General features: G+C 34.3%; 1 protein-coding gene across 1 annotated transcript; it reads right to left on the reverse strand.

Annotated features, from left to right (window-relative positions):
* Positions 1-1641: 1641 nt before the first annotated feature.
* Positions 1642-14574, reverse strand: LOC110108978. Its single transcript, XM_020839852.2, has 2 exons — positions 14019-14574; positions 1642-2244 (listed from the first exon to the last, which is right to left on the reverse strand). The coding sequence occupies exons 1-2, from the start codon at positions 14532-14534 to the stop codon at positions 1996-1998; spliced, it is 765 nt and encodes a 254-aa protein (XP_020695511.1). The 5' UTR covers positions 14535-14574; the 3' UTR covers positions 1642-1995.
* Positions 14575-17689: the final 3115 nt, after the last annotated feature.

The raw sequence follows: 17689 nt of genomic DNA on the forward strand, positions 1-17689 counted from the left end.
GAAATAGAGTTCGATTGGAGACAAATTACTGTATTTTGAAGTTTTATTGTATTTTGTAGTGGAAAGTGGATTTTTCGGTTGGAGATGCCCTAATTAACTTTTGATTAAGATCCTAGAATAATAATAGATTAAAAACCCATGAAAGTATGTCAATTTCAGATAAGCCGGGTCCATTCAGGCACCATGCATCCAATATGTCCAAATAAGAATAAGCATAGCCAAAGACAATAACAATACTATTCCAATTGATTTCCATCACAAGAATGGAAGATATTTTCCACAAGCTTCCAGGAGAAAAATTTATTCATCCCCGGTATTAAGACGAGATTCACGCTAAATAAAATAATTTAGTGATACTAGTCAACATATTGGTCTACGTGTTTCATACTGAACATCTGATAAAAGACAGACGCTTTGATTTTAAATTGAGAATCAACTTTGACCTGTAAGAATTAAACTAATTGCATAAAATTGGCCCATTGCTATAAAGAAACGTACATTTCCAAAGTTTTATGACCAATGCCTGCAAATTGGTATTATTTTCTTTTTCAATCTATATGAACAAAACCAGCTAGAGATATAAAACAAATGATGCCAAAATTGGATGATAGTGGAAATAAAATAAAATAAAGTATCAAGGTGACTGTGTGGAATATGTTTCGGAAGAAGTATGCTATAATTTGAAACAAAAATCAGTTAATTGTAAGACCTAGAAATGATGGGAATCAGACCAAAATAATTGATTCTGTTTGGTTCATACCAAATTTGAAAGTCAAGAGTACAATGGAAGTAAGAGGTGTTGGGGATGAGGAGTAAACACCACAATGATGAAATAAACAAGAAAATAAAAGCAGCGGAAAAATAAAATACACCAAGATTGATGTGAAAAATCCAAAAATAGGGAAAAAAATCACGGAGCCACACCACATCAAAAAATCAACTATGAAAATTGGGAGAAATAAGTACAGATCTCACTTCTCTCTCACTCTCCTTGCTTCTCTTCTCACATGCACCGTTCTCAATATCTAGCATACTCAAAATACAAGAGAAAGTCAAGTAAATAACCTCAAAGGGGCAAAACCTTTCAAAAAAACGAGAAAAAAAAAAAAGTTTAGTCTATCTTGGAGCGCTGCGGTACTTGAACATCTATCTTGATCAGTTGTAGTGTCGTATCTATACTGTTGTGGTGCTCCACTCTATGTCATTCAGTGTTGGGGCGCTCGGGTATGCATCACCGGGGTGCCGAGGCGTTAGAAAAAAAAATTGGGTGCTTAAAATTTTTTAGGTGCAAAGCACCCAAACACAAGCAAGGGGTAAACCCCCCGCACCGCCCAACAAGCATGACAAACTTGAACTCCGAGGCAACAGAACAACCCGATTGATCAACAAAATCAGATTCCACACATAACAAAAGGGTTCTACTTTCTGGTAACAAAAAAACTGACTCGAACACCCAGTTAAACTCCTAGTTTGTTTTAGTAAGAATATCATTGATGCTTACTTTCTTCTAAAAGTGATTGTTAGAAAACATAAGCCAACCATACAAAATCTTAAAATATCAAGAATTCTTAGGCAAGTGACTCTCCAACTAGTACTTTCCTAATTGGTCGAAGTTCGATAGCACATAGCTGAGCCATTTTATAGCAAATTGGCTTACTAGAGCCTTATCGTTAATTAAACAAAGATTTTCATGAGTTAAATTAAAGAGATCTAATGGGGTAATCTAACAATAACACCAAGCATACACGGATTTTAACTAACAAAACATTGGAAGAAATAAGAAAATGACAGCAGGAAGCACAGCCACACCAACTACTTCGCTTGGCAAACACTTAACCTGCATTTTTTACAACCAAGAATGTTCCATGCTACACGACAAAAGCCTGTCAAAAATATAAGAGCTTACGAAGTTTTTATAGTTCAGTTGATGAGGCCACAAAATTTTCGCAGAGGCATTACCATGTAGAATCCTTCTTTGGTACTTGAACTCTATTGTTAGGATCTACTGAAGGTTCTTGTTGCTTGTGTCTTCTTGGGAACATTTAACTTAGTGACTGATTTAACTGACTTTGTCTGCTGTTGTTCTCTTCTTGTATCAGAATTTTTGTTTTTAATCTTTGTGAGACTAGGCCTGTAGAGAATCACAGTCCGACCAATCTGGCCGACTGCTGCTGAACCGGTTGCAGTCTCAAGCTGCTTTACAACATCACTCAGTTCTCCAGGGCAGCTCCCATGTATTTTGAGCTGCAAGAAGACAATGAATTTCCATAAATTACCCTCTCAACAGAGAGGCTAAAATCAAGGCATTCAAAAAAGCACTTTGAGAAATCTATATCTAAATGGTATTCATCCTAGAGGCAAGTTACAAGAGGAATAATTTCTGGTCAGAACATTTTTAAGAAACCAATAATTGAATTCCAGAAAAAGGATTAGTGGCCTGATTTTCTACTTCAAGATCAAATTAAGGTTTCATTTGGGACGGCTTTTTTACTGTTTCTTAAAGCAGCTTTTTAGTATAAAAATTTTAAGAAGCTGCATTAAGAAGCAGTAAGATAGCTGTCCCAAATGAAGCCTAAGTGAGATTTTAGTCTCGTTTCAACCGAGCAATGGTTAAAAAAACCAAATATAAAAAATAAGGTTTCAGGATTTTGTTAGACTTAAATATGATGCACAAGGATGATGGTTATACGGATGCTGCCATGATTCTTCATACACGACCTTACCTTTTAAAACAAAATCTAAAAAATACTACTATTGTTTTTTTTGGCTTTGCTCTCTTTTGACAGCGAAGATAAGAATAGTAAAAGTCGCTGGAGCCTGTTATGACATAGTACAAAACAAGATTGCCATTAACTTAATAGTAATCCTGTTCCCATAAACTAAATACTATGCCTCAAACTAGTGGAGGGATGTTTTCTAGAAAAAGGAACTCTCTTGGAGAGTTTTCTTGTACAAAATATAAAAGGCTCACTGAGTTATTCTCTTAGTTTTTTTCTAACTTAGAAATCGCTGGAATAGTAGTGAGCGGAGAAAGACATCAAGCTATTCATCAGTTCATGGATTGGAGAAGTTCGAAGTGAGGTGGAATTTGAGAAGGTTTTCAAAATTTTCATCTTTCAAGGAAACAGTTTTACGTTCTCTAATTCTAATTTTGCATTTTTCCCAAAACCCCGTAAAAAACAAATGCATAATTTTTCAAGGAATAACAAAGATCCTCTCCATAGTTTTTCCATAATGGTTTTCAAAAGAATATTACTGTGCGCATGGAAGCTTAGCGCTACAACCTCAAATTCTTCTTCCTTACAACCGATGCAAATCTCGTTGTCCTTCTTGATGCGAGTACTAATCCTAAGCATGCACATACAAAATATTCAGTTAATCCAATGAGGGTGCAGGTTTGATGATCTAGTTGGGGAACTGATGAGGACATCGTCAGTGATTTCGACACGTGTACCATCGGAGACACCGTAGATCGATGGCCACGATCACGAGTTTATATTTTGAGTCATTTTATATAGTAGTTTCTTTTATTTTTCAGTTTTTACTGTTTTACCCTTATGGATGGTCATTGGATATTGTAGCCCCGAGGGCATTTATGTCTTTTAGTTTTTGTTTCATTTTGGCCTATTTATAGAAGGCTTCATGCATTGTACTAGATGATGAATTATTGAATGAAAAAAAAATTCTTGTTGATCTCTTAGTGAGTTCATGTTGATCTCTTAGTGAGTTCATGAGTGGAGAAGCCCGAGGAGGGTGATTTGCAATACCCGCCAATCTTTGGAAGAGTCCAAGATTCGCGGTTCTTACGATCTCTTTGTGAGTTCGTTAGTTTACTTTTATCTTATTTGTTTTTCTTTCTTCTCCTTTCTCCCCCTCTCCATCCACCACCCCTCTTACTCCACCACCAAGTGCTTAACCTCCACCATCCAATCCCTCCTCAAGCTCCACCACCGGCTTCACCTCATCCTTCCCCAACTGAATTCTCCCAAACCCCACCACCATGCCGCCGGCCCTAGTGCCCATCCACCATTAATGATGGTTAATGTCATCATCATCACCTACCTAAATAACATCCCTTGATTTAGGAAGAGAACTACTCAATTTGAAATTCAAATTTTGAAATTTCAAATTCTTTCCTAATTTGTCAAAGCCATATTTGGAAAGTTTTAAATCTCATTCAATTTAATTTTAAATTGAATCGGATTTAATTTTCCTTTTCTTTATTTTGAAAGCTAACTAAAGAAGCTTTTAAATCCTCACCCCTCTCCCTCTCCCCCCAACATGCCGCTAGCCACATGTAAGGCTTTTCCCCCATTAATCCCCAATCAATGCATTTGTTATAATTAATTTGAAATCAAATTTCAAATTAATTTCACTCCAAATCTACTCAAATCCTGAAATTAATTTCAGGTTTGGCTTAAACTCCTCTCCCTCTCTCTCCATGCCGCCGGCCCCATGCTAGATGATGAATTATTGAATGAAAAAAAAAGAGTTTGTTCTTGTTTGATCTCTTAGTGAGTTCATGAGAGGAGAAGCCCAAGGAGGGTGATTTGCAATACCCGTCAATCTTTGGAAGAGTCCAAGATTCACGGTTCTTACGATCTCTTCGTGAGTTCGTTAGTTTACTTTTATCTTATTTGTTTTTCTTTCATCTCCTTTCTCCCCCTCTCCATCCACCACCCCTCTTACTGCACCACCAAGTGCTTAACCTCCACCATCCAATCCCTCCTCAAGCTCCACCACTGGCTTCACCTCATCCTTCCCCAACTGAATTCTCCCAAACCCCACCACCATGCCGCCGACCCTAGTGCCCATCCACCATTAATGATGGTTAATGTCATCATCATCACCTACCTAAATAACCTCCCTTGATTTAGGAAGAAAACTCCTCAATTTGAAATTTCAAATTCTTTCCTAATTTGTCAAAGCCATATTTGGAAAGTTTTAAATCTCATTCAATTTAATTTTAAATTGAATCGGATTTAATTTTCCTTTTCTTTATTTTGAAAGCTAACTAAAGAAGCTTTTAAATCCTCACCCCTCTCCCTCTCCCCCCAACATGCCGCTAGCCACATGTATGGCTTTTCCCCCATTAATCCCCAATCAATGCATTTGTTATAATTAATTTGAAATTTAAATTAATTTCACTCCAAATCTACTCAAATCCTGAAATTAATTACAGGTTTGGCTTAAACTCCTCTCCCTCTCTCTCCATGCTGCCGGCCCCATGCTTGACCCCCCCCCATTAATGCTCATTCAAGGCTCTTAATTGCAATTAATTTTAAATCCAAATTTCAAATTAGTTCCCTCCATTTTTACTCAAAACCTGAAATTATTTTTAGATTTTGAGATTAGAACACCTCCACCTTAACTTAACCCAAGCTCCTTCAAACCTAATTCCCCCTCCAACCGCCACCTCCTCTACCTCTTCTTTCCATCGGTGCTCCTTCACCTTCCGGCAAGAATGCATGGCGGATCCGGAGCGTGATCACGGATTTGCATATGACTTTCAAGGAGACATCGACATCGTCCGTTCGTCATTCTTTGATGTTGGGTTCGGCTTCGATCACACCGTTGAGGATTACTTGAACCGTATTCTTCCCACCCTCGTGGACGTCATCGACGAGCAACTTCTGGCTGACGATTAGATCATCAACGGACGTCCACCATCTTCCCCAAATCCGGCTTCTTCCCCGGCGACTAGTCCTCTCGGCATCACTTGTGTGATAGTGACATCTTTAAGCGTGCTTGCAATCCTCCTCCGCTAACCTCCACTTTCGAGAGATTGAGTGAAGGATCTTAAGGTGAACCATCTAGATTTTAAACTTGTGCCTTTTGTTACATTTGCTATTTGAATTATCTATTAGTCATTGGCTGTTATTTTGCAAGTCCTATTAATCTCAAATTGTAACCTATTGCTATTGTTTAATCACTCATGTCATCTTCTTAAACTTTTATTTGAGCAAACTAAGAGTTTGTTGGTAGTAAAGCAACGTTTATCACTTCTATTAATATCTTAATTGCAATTCTTGTTCCATGCATATGTTTCACATCAGGAACTATGACCAAATAATAAGAAAAACCAGATTTAATAAATAGCTTATTGGAATACATGTGGTGATAGTGTTGAATTTGATGTGAAGGATCTCTTTTCAATAGAAGAATAACACAAACACTCAACATAAAATCTGGATACCCCAGATTGCCAAAATGTAGCATACTTGCAATGCATCTTACCATGATAGATAATTCCTAAGCAGATGGAACATTAATCAGAAAGTTTGAAAATTAATTGAAAAAGGATGATTCAGAGATAAAATGACCCCCTGACTCTCACCACATACCCATTTGCTTTTATACATTCCCACTACCATCACATTCCTTTTCTCGATTCATTAACAAAAATCACATTAAAAATCTCTCCCCTCTCCTCACTCCCCTTAACGATGAATAAAATGCATGATGTAGGCCATATTAAAGTCTTAAGTTTAATATGTAGTGCAACTTTAGGTGAGATAAATCGATGCTACAGCCATTCACTTTTGCAAGAAGAAAAGGCTATTAATTCTTAAATAACTATTTACAACTTCCTATGAAAACTAAAAAAAGGACAAAATCAAATTCAAGTGAAAACACTTTGGTTTGGTATATGTTAAATTAATGACAAGAAAATTAACGATCACAAAAGGCGCACAACCTATTGGAATTTCATGCAAAAAAATAAGCCATGCAACAAATTTGACAAAAAACTAAACAAAAATGAAAAGAAAAATGAGAGAGAAAGGAGAGTAAGAGGAAGAAGGGAAGATGTTGCCATGAAGCAAGCCTCATGCGTGAATAATGAGATAAACCCTCCCACAATTCCTCATATTTGATCAATGAGTAGAAATTTTGAGGGAAAAGAATGATTTGCACACCTAAGAATAATTTGTACCAAGCCAAAAAAACTCCTTGTAAATGTCTTCAAGTAATATAAGCCCAAAAAAAGATAAGAGAAAATTGGCCATTGAAGAAGCAGTCACTCGTAAAAGAGCACTAAACCCACAATCACGAAGGGAGCTACAATAATGATGGACCGGCTGAGCCTGTGGGCTCCACTAGTGTGAACGGTGGGCAAGGAGAGAGAGGGGCTTAAAGGGGACTAATTACTTACCATAGAAGATCAAAATTGGGAGGGAATTAAGAATGCTTATTTAGGAAAAGAGGCTGATTTGATTAGAAGGGAATCATGAAGTTTCCTAATCAAGAGGGAGTTGCTTAGGAAGGTTCTTAATCAAGTGTGAATTGTTTAATAAAGTTTTAATTACAATTAGGAGGAAATTATTTATGGCAAAAGATCTAATTTGAATTCAAAATCTAAGAGGGAATTACTTAGGGAAAAGGAGGAATTGTTTAAGAAAGTTTTAATTATAATTGAGAGGGAATTAATTAGGGAAAGAGATCTAATTTGAATTCAAATATGAGAGGGAAGCATTTAGGGAAAGGGGACTGATTTGGGAGAGAATTATGGGAGTCTATTTAAGGTTAACAATATTGTATTTTGAGTATTATACGATTTGCATTTGTTGTCATCTTTTTTGAGAGGATTATAGCCGGCGGCTAAGGATTTGGGAGAGCCGGATATTCTTCTCCAATTGAAGATCCAACTGTATCTTGACTCTTGAGTTTTCCTTCATAGATCCTTCAATAAAAAGTGTTCTTATGTGTTACTCTTCCTAATTTTCTCAATTTCTACATCCACATCCTATCAAATTGGTATTAGAGCATAGATCTGGGTACCTATGGCAGGGAGAAAGGTAGAAGTATTGGAAGGGGAGTTTAGCCAATTGAAATCTGATTTTGCAAAAAAGATTTCAAATTTTCAAACTCAAATTTCAGTCATCCATGAGAATATCGATAGTAAGTTTTTCCATCTTGAAGGAGATGATGAGAAAAATATTGGAGCTTCCTTCATACTCAACCGACAAAATCGGATGCGCACCATTGACCGGACAGGGAAGTGGGAAAACCCCTAATATAGGGATGATAAGGGAGGATAAGGAGGGAGAAGTTTTGGGGAAGAAGAAAAGAAGCCACCTTTTGGAGTCACTTCTAAGTAGGGGAAAGGGTGAAGGAGTGGAATTTTTGGTGTAGCTAAAAAGTTTGAAAGGGGAAGAAGATGAGATTAAGATAGAAACATCAGACATGGTTCAATCACTCCTACAACAATGTTGAGAGGTGTTCCAACAAGTTTTTTTTTGGTGTGTAATTTCTTACCATAGAAGATCAAAATTGGGAGGGAATTAGGAATATTTATTTAGGAAAAGGGGGCTGACTTGATTGGGAGGGAATTAGGAAGTTTCCTAATCAAGAGGGAGTTGTTTAGGAAGGTTCTTAATCAAGGAAAAATTATTTATGAAAGTTTTAATTATAATTGAGAAGGAATTATTTAGGGCAAAATATCTAATTTGGATTCAAAATCTAAGAAGGAATTATTTAGTGAAAATGAGAAGGAATTATTTATGAAAGTTTAATTAGAATTGGGAGGGAATTAATTAAGGAAAGAGATCTAATTTGAATTCAAATATAAGAGGGAATTATTTAGGAAAAATGACTGATTTGGGAGGGAATTATGGGAGCCTATTTAAGGCTCATAATATGTATTTTGGGTATTACATGATTTATATTTGTTGTAGTCTTTTTTGAGAGGACTCTAGCCAGCGACCAATGATGACTACCATTAAAGGATCCCTTCTGATGTAGGACAAGAAGCTAATGTGCTTATGCCAATGATAACTCCTGCAAGTGCAAGAGAGCAAGTAAGAAGTCTTATGCTAATGATGAACCATACAAATGCAAGAGAGTAAAGTATAGTGCTTATACTAATGATGACACCACAAAGGTAGGAAGCAAGTTTGATCTGTCTTTGCAAAGGATGAAGCCTATAGATGTAGGAGATCAAGCTACAAGTTTGAACCAAATAATGCCTCCTATGTCATTTGATCTTGTGAAATTACATGGGAAAATGGGCATACTACCATCTTGAAGGAAGGAGTCTCACCTATCAGTGTTTGTCCATACCGTTATCCCCAACTCTAGAAGGATGAGATCGAGAGATTGATCAAGGAGATGTTGGAGAAAAGGATCACTCGATGCAGTGACAGTCCATTTTTTAGCCCAATGCTATTAGTTCAATGCTTCAATAGCAGTTTCCTTCGTTTCACCTTGAGGACAAGGTAACACTTTGGGAGGGGGGTATTGATGGACCGGCTGAGCCTGTGAGCCCCACTAGGGTGGGGTGTAGGCGAGGAGAGGGGGCGGGGGGAGCGCTCAAAGGGGATTAATTACTTACCATAGAAGATAAAAATTGGGAGGGAATTGGGAATATTTATTTAGGGAAAGGGGGCTGTTTTGATTGGGAGGGAATTATGAAGTTTCCTAATCAAGAGGAACTTATTTAGAAAGGTTCTTAATCAAGGGAGAATTGCTTATGAAAGTTTTAATTATAATTGGGAAGGAATTATTTAGGGCAAAATATCTAATTTGAATTAAAAATCTAATAAGGAATTATTTAGTGAAAATGAGGAGGAATTATTTATAAAAGTTTAATTACAATTGGGAGGGAATTAATAAAGGAAAGATATCTAATTTGAATTCAAATATAAGAGGGAATTATTTAGGAAAAGGAGGCTGATTTGAGAGGGAATTACGGGAGCCTATTTAAGGCTAATAATATGTATTTTGGATATTACGTGATTTATATTTGTTGTAGTCTTTTTTGAGAGGACTCTAGCCGGCGGCCAATGATGACTACCATTAAAGGATCCCTTCTGATGTAGGACAAGAAGCTAATGTGCTTATGCCAATGATAACTCCTGCAAGTGCAAGAGAGCAAGTAAGAAGACTTATGCTAATGATGAACCATACAAATACAAGAGAGTAAGGTATAGTGCTTATACTAATGATGACACCTACAAAGGTAGGAAGCAAGTTGATCTGTTTTTGTGAAGGATGAAGCCTATAGATGTAGGAGATCAAGCTACAAGTTTGAACCAAATAATGCCTCCTATGTAATTTGATCTTGTGAAATTCGATGTGCACTGATGAAAAAATGAAATGTGCATATAATTACCCTATTTTTTATTTTTTATTTTTTATTTTTATTTTTTATTTTTTTTAATTACATACAATTACCCTAGGTAGAATACTTGTGATAATGATTAACAATGCAAATGTGGAAGAACATGCTATAGTTCTTATGATAATGATGACCCCTACCAAGGTAAGAGAGCAAGTTCATGGCATGCATGAATGATCAACCCTACAAAAGCAGGAAAACAGGTTACTAGCGTGAGACCAAATGATACCATATGTATAATTAGATCAAGTCAAGATTAATGTGAAGTGTGAAAGATTGAGATGTGTATATAACTACCCTACATAAAAAAGTACTTGTGTTAATGATGAAACCTGCAGATGCAAGGGAGCATGCTATTGTGATTATGCTAATGCTGACCCCTATAAAGGTAGGACAACAAGTTGATATGCTTCTGTGAATAATGAACCCTGTATAAGCAGAAAATCAAGCTACAAGCTTGCAAACAAATGATGCCAACTTTATAATTAGATCATGTCAATTTATTGTGAAGTGATGAAAGAATGAGATGTCCATAAAACTATCATGCATAAAATATTTATCCTATGATGAACCCAATAAATGCAGGAGAGCAAACTGATCTTGTGTGATGCAGGAGGGCAAGCTATAAATTCGTGACCAAATAATACCTCCAAATAAATTACCATGTTAGTGACAAAAGAACGGGATGTGCATGTAAATACCTCATACAGAAATGTATGACCAATATATGTTAACAAATGCCCAATATATTATGATTAAATATCATAGTTGTGCATCTTAATCCTCTTTTATAACAATTACATGTAACCTGCTGAGCTATATGTTTACAAAGATTTTATATAATAATACTTCATACATCATTTTATATAACAAAGATTTTATGTTCATAAAGATGAGGATGCTCAGGTGGATGAGTGGCATCACTCTTAGAGACAGCATGCGGAATGAGTATATACGTGAAACTGTTGGAGTAACTCTAGTGGCAGATAAGATTAGGGAGAGTCAGCTTAGATGGTTTAGTCACATAAAACGTCGGCCTTCTGATGACTCGATTAAGAGAGTAGATGCATTAGATTTAACTTATGTTAAGACAGGTAGAGGTAGACCTAAAAATATTTAATAAGAAAATATTAGAAATAACATTTTTATTAGATTTAAATAAGAATTTAACTCTTAACCTAACACAATGGAGACAAAATATTCATGTAGCCGACCTCACATAGTGGGATAAAAGCTTGATGTTATTGATGTTGATACTCTATACATCACCATAAATTCATCGAATCATTCATGGGTAGAAACTCTAAAAACTTACTTCAAGATTAATTAAACTCCATTTTCAACAAACATAAACTTGAGATAGTACAATTAACAATATGATCTCAACAAGACAGAATACTTAGATCTAAATTCAAATGGACCCAAACTATGCCATCTAAAGGCCATTTGAGGAACAAGATTTTGTGTGCTTATGTACGGACAAGCATATCCACGAGAGAAAATTGATAAGCCCAATATCACTCATTTTTTAGTTAATTAATGCACCAAAATGTCAAAATAATATCAAATAATCAAGGGATACATTTTTGAATCGTTCCATGGATAGTCGATATTTTTAGAAGAAATGACCAAAATACTCGCTCTCAAATATATAAATAGACCTTTTTTCAATACAATCATAGGGAGAAATTTTTGGTGGAAAGAATTTCCATACTAAATAATTTCAGAGCTCTGCTTGTCATCTTCAACGTTGACGCCCATCTTCGCCAATGCCTATTACATCATTCATCAACCAATGTCAATGCCAATCCTCACCATTGCCTGATATTGTCTGTCAACCAACCTCGATGCCAATCTTACCAATTGTAGAGTTTCCCCTCCTATCAAGGAAACAATCAAGCCAACAACCGATCATCGGACACAATTTGTCAACTAGCATTAATGCTCATCTTTTGAATCACCAAAACTGGACTTCCATAAGGAGAGAACCAAACTGAGCGACTGTCGAAACCTAACTTTAGACATTTCTTATTACCATGACTTAATGCCTACCAATAATTAACTGACATTAGTCGACCATCGACATATAACATTTGCCCGGCCCCAACATCTGATGCTCGTCATACCAATCGGTTGTTTTCCCCTCTTATCATAAGAAAAAATGAATCAAGCGTCGCCCAATTTCTGATGTTCCCTATCGACCGTCATCGGAGGATTGTAAGCCACTGATGTATGAACTCTATTTTACCTGTTGATAAGTCTTCCCTCCTATCAGGAGAACCAAACTGATCTCACATTGTGACTTCTGCCATTCCCTATTGACTTTTCACCTCATGCTAACCACCAACGGACATTAAACATCTATCAACCATCAACATCTAGCACCTTTTTAACAATTAATTGGTCTTCCACCTATAAAGAGAACATCTAATTAGATCATCACCCAACATTCTTTATTCCCCATCAATCTCCATACACATACCAAATAATGATATTCAATGTCTATCCTCAATCACAATGGACGATTGTCTTCCCGGTCAACTAGCCTTCCTTTTTATAAGAAAAGCAATTAAGTCGGCTACAGACTGTCACATGAATTTTAATGTTCCTAATGAACCATTGCTCGACGTCAACCAAAAACTAATGTCCATCAGCTACTAATATTCAACACCCTGTTTTCCCGGTTACCCAGTCACTGACCAAGCTAACTTTCCAACATCACTTGATGATAACTCAAACACTAGAAAACCCCTACAACCATAACTGAAAATCAATACCATGGTTCATTTCTATCACATTATATTAACTTCTTTTCCATTTACAGAGAAGGATGCCCTTTTAAACATCAACTCATACTAATGGAACCATTTTAAATGGGCTAGACCCCATAAAATTATTTCCTTGAGTTTTCCACATAAAAATCTTGTATCTCATGTGTGATGCTTGCAATATATTTGTGTGTGAAATTTTCGTACGACACTGAGATGATAAACTCTCCTAATACTATGAATGTTCAACATGCAACAATATGAAATGCATGATAAAAGAAAACAGGTTGAGTGAGGTCTGAATTAGAGGACCTGAATCACTACTTGAAGAATGTGATGGTTATAAATGAATACATTACTAAACAGAGTAACTTTTGTATATTATGTGAACTAATGTATATAGATGATGTGACAAGTATAAGTTATGTGTATAAGTGTTTGAGAGGACTTGATCTAAAATGATTTAAAAGCTTTGTTATGGTGATAATGGCTCTATAAATGACAACAAAAGTATGACATAAGATGAATATGATAAATAGTTATTATTTAATATTTTTCTTCCTAGACATTTGCAAGAGGATGTACCATGGTCTATTCTTTTTGTTGATAATACTAGAGAGGGAGTTGATAAAAATTTTGAATTATGGAAGTCAAGTAAGAGTCTATGAGTTTTCAATTGAGTATATCTAAAAGTGAACACATGGAGTGTAATTTTAGTAGTAACATATCTAATGGTAGGATTGTGACATTGGGTGATTAAGTCATTAAAACGAGTGCACGTTTTAAATATCTTGGGTCTATTGTTTAAAGATTTACTAAATCCTGAAAAAATAGTCAAATAGTTCATCAAACTTAACTGGACATAGCATGTCATGCCAAATAGCTTTCAGGATTAAACCACTGCAAGATTACTAACTCCTGATTTACAAGATTTACTAAACCCTAGTGGAATTAAATCCTAGTTGTAGTCAAACAGCCCTAAAGAAACAGTAATGCCAAAACTCCGGCTTGATGCTATGCATTACGAGAGGATATCAACACTGCAAGGCAAATGACCTAAATATTCATATGAAGTTAAAAATAAATAAATGAAAAAGGTTGAGCAAGAAGACGGTGGAAAGAATATTACAAACCTTGAGGAGCTCGTTGGCCTCGAGGGTTTCCACCATGGCGGCTGCGACGGTAGGGGTGACACCAGATTTGCCGACCTGCTGACTTTTGAGCTTCTTACCGAGGCTATGGGCATATGAAGCTAATTCTTTCTTCTCCTTGATGGTGAGCTTAGGGGTTGGGAAGGTCGGAAGCGCCGCATTGACGCGTTCGGTCGCCTGCGGCTGCTCAGTCAAGGACTCATCCTCTTCCTCTTCTCCTTCTTCCCATAATTTTTCTGCATCTTCAGTGTCTGAAATTATGGGGAAGCCGGAATCGCCGTGCTCGACTTGACGGTGGAGTTGGGTAGTGAGCACAAAAGAAGACGAGGTTGATGTAAATGGACGCGAAGAGCGAGAAAGGAGGAGAAGCTGAGGTTGTGGTGGGATTGAGGAAGGAAGAAGAAAGGAGGTAGAGAAGAATTTTTGGAGGTAGGAGCACACAGGGCTTGATGGAAAACCAGAGAAGCGAGAGAAAAAGGCCGTCGAAGCCAGCGCCATTTTTCCGGGCGACCACCCCTCGGACGCTCCAGGACTAAGATATCCCTCATAGTCATTATTTATTTGGGATTTACAAACATATCATTTATTTCGTTATATTTACATATCTAACCTCTAAAATTTTAATATTTTATTCCTATCATTTATATAAAATTTTAATATCAAATATATCACTCATATATTTCATTCTTATCGCTCATACCATCCTATAAATTTTAATATTTCATTCCATGCACTCATATTTATTTTATAGATGATAGACATATAATATTAAATTTTAAATATTAGATATATAAATAGCATGAAATAAAATTGTATGCATGTAAATCCCCATATTTATTTTATTAGAAAATATATCTAACAGTTTATTATCGACCTTTTTTTTAGAAACTATATTTAAAATTTATTATCATCAAAATATTATTATTATTCTCATATTTCATTGCATATGAAGAATGTCAATATAGCCTTCTAATTTCAAAATTACTTCTCTTGAAATTATCATAGATCTTAAAGACAAAACAATATATGTTGATAAGAATCGATTTAGCCTAAAATTAGAGGTGGTGTGCCACTTTGGTGGAACATAGTCCGCAAATTCAACTCCTCTGATTAAGCAACCTACAAAGGATTTATGATACAAAAATATTTTTCTCTTGAAAATATCATAGATATTATATTAAAAGTAACATAGGTTGATAAATTATTTAATTTGAAATTGGATGTGATGTACTATTTTGGTGGGGGATGTTTGTAATTTCAATTACTCTAATTGTATTACTTATAAATTATGATCTCTTTTTTTTTTCTTTAATGAGAAATCCTTATTCATTCAACAACAATCTTCCATATATGAATTTAGTGCAATTAAGGATAATGCAAGATTAGTAAGTTTTACATTTTATTTTGGTGTAGGCAATATAATAGCTCATATTTTGATCAAGTCAAATAATCTTTTAGAATTCATTATAAGTGAAGTTTAGAATTCATCTTCGCCATAATTTTTTAGACATATTGTGCTATTTTATGAATATTTTTCAATAAATTTTAGAGCACTGGATTTAAAGGTATAAAATGATTTATATGAATTTTATGCTAAAAATTGAATAATTGTCATAATTACATTTTTGTGCTTAAGATATTTTTTTATAAAAAAATCCTTATATACTACAAACTCTTCATATGCCTTTTTCCTCCATTCGGGATTCGACCAATAAAGAGCATAATCAAAAAATCAAGGGAAGAAGAGAGGAGAGAGGAGAGGAAAGTTAGGTTTTGGAGGTCATAGAGGTTATTTTGCCAATCAATCTTATTGGAAAGTTGTTCATTTCGAGATAGCCTACCTCTAATTTTAATGTTTTTGTATATTTTTTATTTTATGAATTTTAATTTAGTAAAAATTACAAAAGTTAAGATATCTTTATTTTTAGCGAACTTCCATCATGTAATTTTTAGTATGATAATTTTAATCATTCTACACATACTCACAAGAACATATTGAATTTTCATGAGGTGTTTTTGTATTATTGGGGAAATATCCTAATTTAAAAAATTTAGATAAATATGAAAATTGAATAAATAATCGTTAAAATCTCATAATATCAGTATATGATATGCATACTTGTTACATTGGATACATATATGTTGAAAAAGAACACACTGCATTTTTTTTTATGAATTTCACTAATTTTTATTTATATGCAAATTTTACATACATTAATATAATACAATGAGCTAAATATTGAGCATAATATCGCTCATTTATTATGTTATATATACTATGAAATATGTGTTTATAAGAAAGACTATTATATATATCTTGTGAAATATGTGTATGTAAGAAAGATTTGCCTAAAATAATTGATCATTAATTGAAATTGGATGGAGACATATTACTCTATATAAGAAGGTGGGTCAATGGGTTTTTCTTTAAAATAAGATTTATGTTGTAATCCTAAATGATATAACAAGGGAGTCATATGGAAACATATTAGTATGATATGATATGTCAGGGAGCAAGAAGTGATAACTCCTGATTTGAAAGTGACTAATATAAATGACTTGTGATATAATTGATTTATAAAAATAGTATTAGACATGAGAATAACACTATAGATAATTGGATGCCTTATTTTGCTTACAATGCTTGCCTATACATATGATAGGAGTTTATATATGATAAATTGCATAATTAACATGTTATAATTTGTATTTTATATAGGTTATGATTGATACACCTATATGGTAAGACTAATAATATAGATACAAATGCATTTGATATATATGAATCACTTGATTTACATGATATATATGAATATCATTGACATTATATGATATGCATATGAATTTAACAATCATACAAATTTTCTAAATTAAGATATATAGAAATTATTCTATAACTAATGGTATAAAAATAATAGAATTTACTAGCCCCTTATATATGGTTACCAGTTAATGATCACTGCTCTTAATATACATAGTTATACTCATGTTTACTGATCATATGACCTGATATTATTTTATTTATTGTTATATGCCCTCAGAGTTCTATATTCATATTGATAGTAATTGAATAATTACATGTATATTGTTTCTATTATCTTGTATTAATTTGAATTTTAGATTATGGTAAGCTACTCAGTTGTTAGTTCACTTTGTGATTTTATATATTTTTAGGAAGGGGTCAGAATCCAAGGGAGTGAGACAAATTTAAGATTTATGTTTTATTTTATTTCTATATTTTTGTAATTTTTATTCTTTTATAGTCAAGAATTAAAAGATAAACTGATAAATATAAAGATTGAATTCTTGGCTATTGTACATTAATTTTGAGGGATGAATATAGTTTTATATTTTGATATATATGATTTTGAGTTGTTTATGTTGGATTGATTTATATTGATGAATTTAAAAGGAACTCTGGTTGATTGATAAAGAGATTAAAATAAATAAATTTTCTAAAATTTTATCTTGGAAAATTACATGTAATGATGTGGAGATATCACATATAGAAATAGGTGATGATGTAGACATACATCATGTATAAATAGATGATGACGTGGTTATAAAATATACATAAGTAGGTGATATATTGGACATATAAGCTATAGATGATGATGGCATTATAGATGCTTAAATGATAAAGAATGTATATG

The sequence above is a fragment of the Dendrobium catenatum genome, unplaced genomic scaffold, assembly GCF_001605985.2.
Source record: "Dendrobium catenatum unplaced genomic scaffold, ASM160598v2 original_scaffold_71536, whole genome shotgun sequence".
NCBI classification, from domain to species: domain Eukaryota; kingdom Viridiplantae; phylum Streptophyta; class Magnoliopsida; order Asparagales; family Orchidaceae; genus Dendrobium; species Dendrobium catenatum.

Excerpts from the sequence above, each read along its gene's own strand:
- LOC110108978 (XM_020839852.2), bottom strand. The coding sequence starts at position 14,534 with ATGGCGCTGGCTTCGACGGCCTTTTTCTCTCGCTTCTCTGGTTTTCCA. Across the intron at positions 2,245-14,018 it reads AGGCCAACGAGCTCCTCAAG|CTCAAAATACATGGGAGCTG; the intron begins GTTTGTAATATT and ends GTCTTCTTGCAG.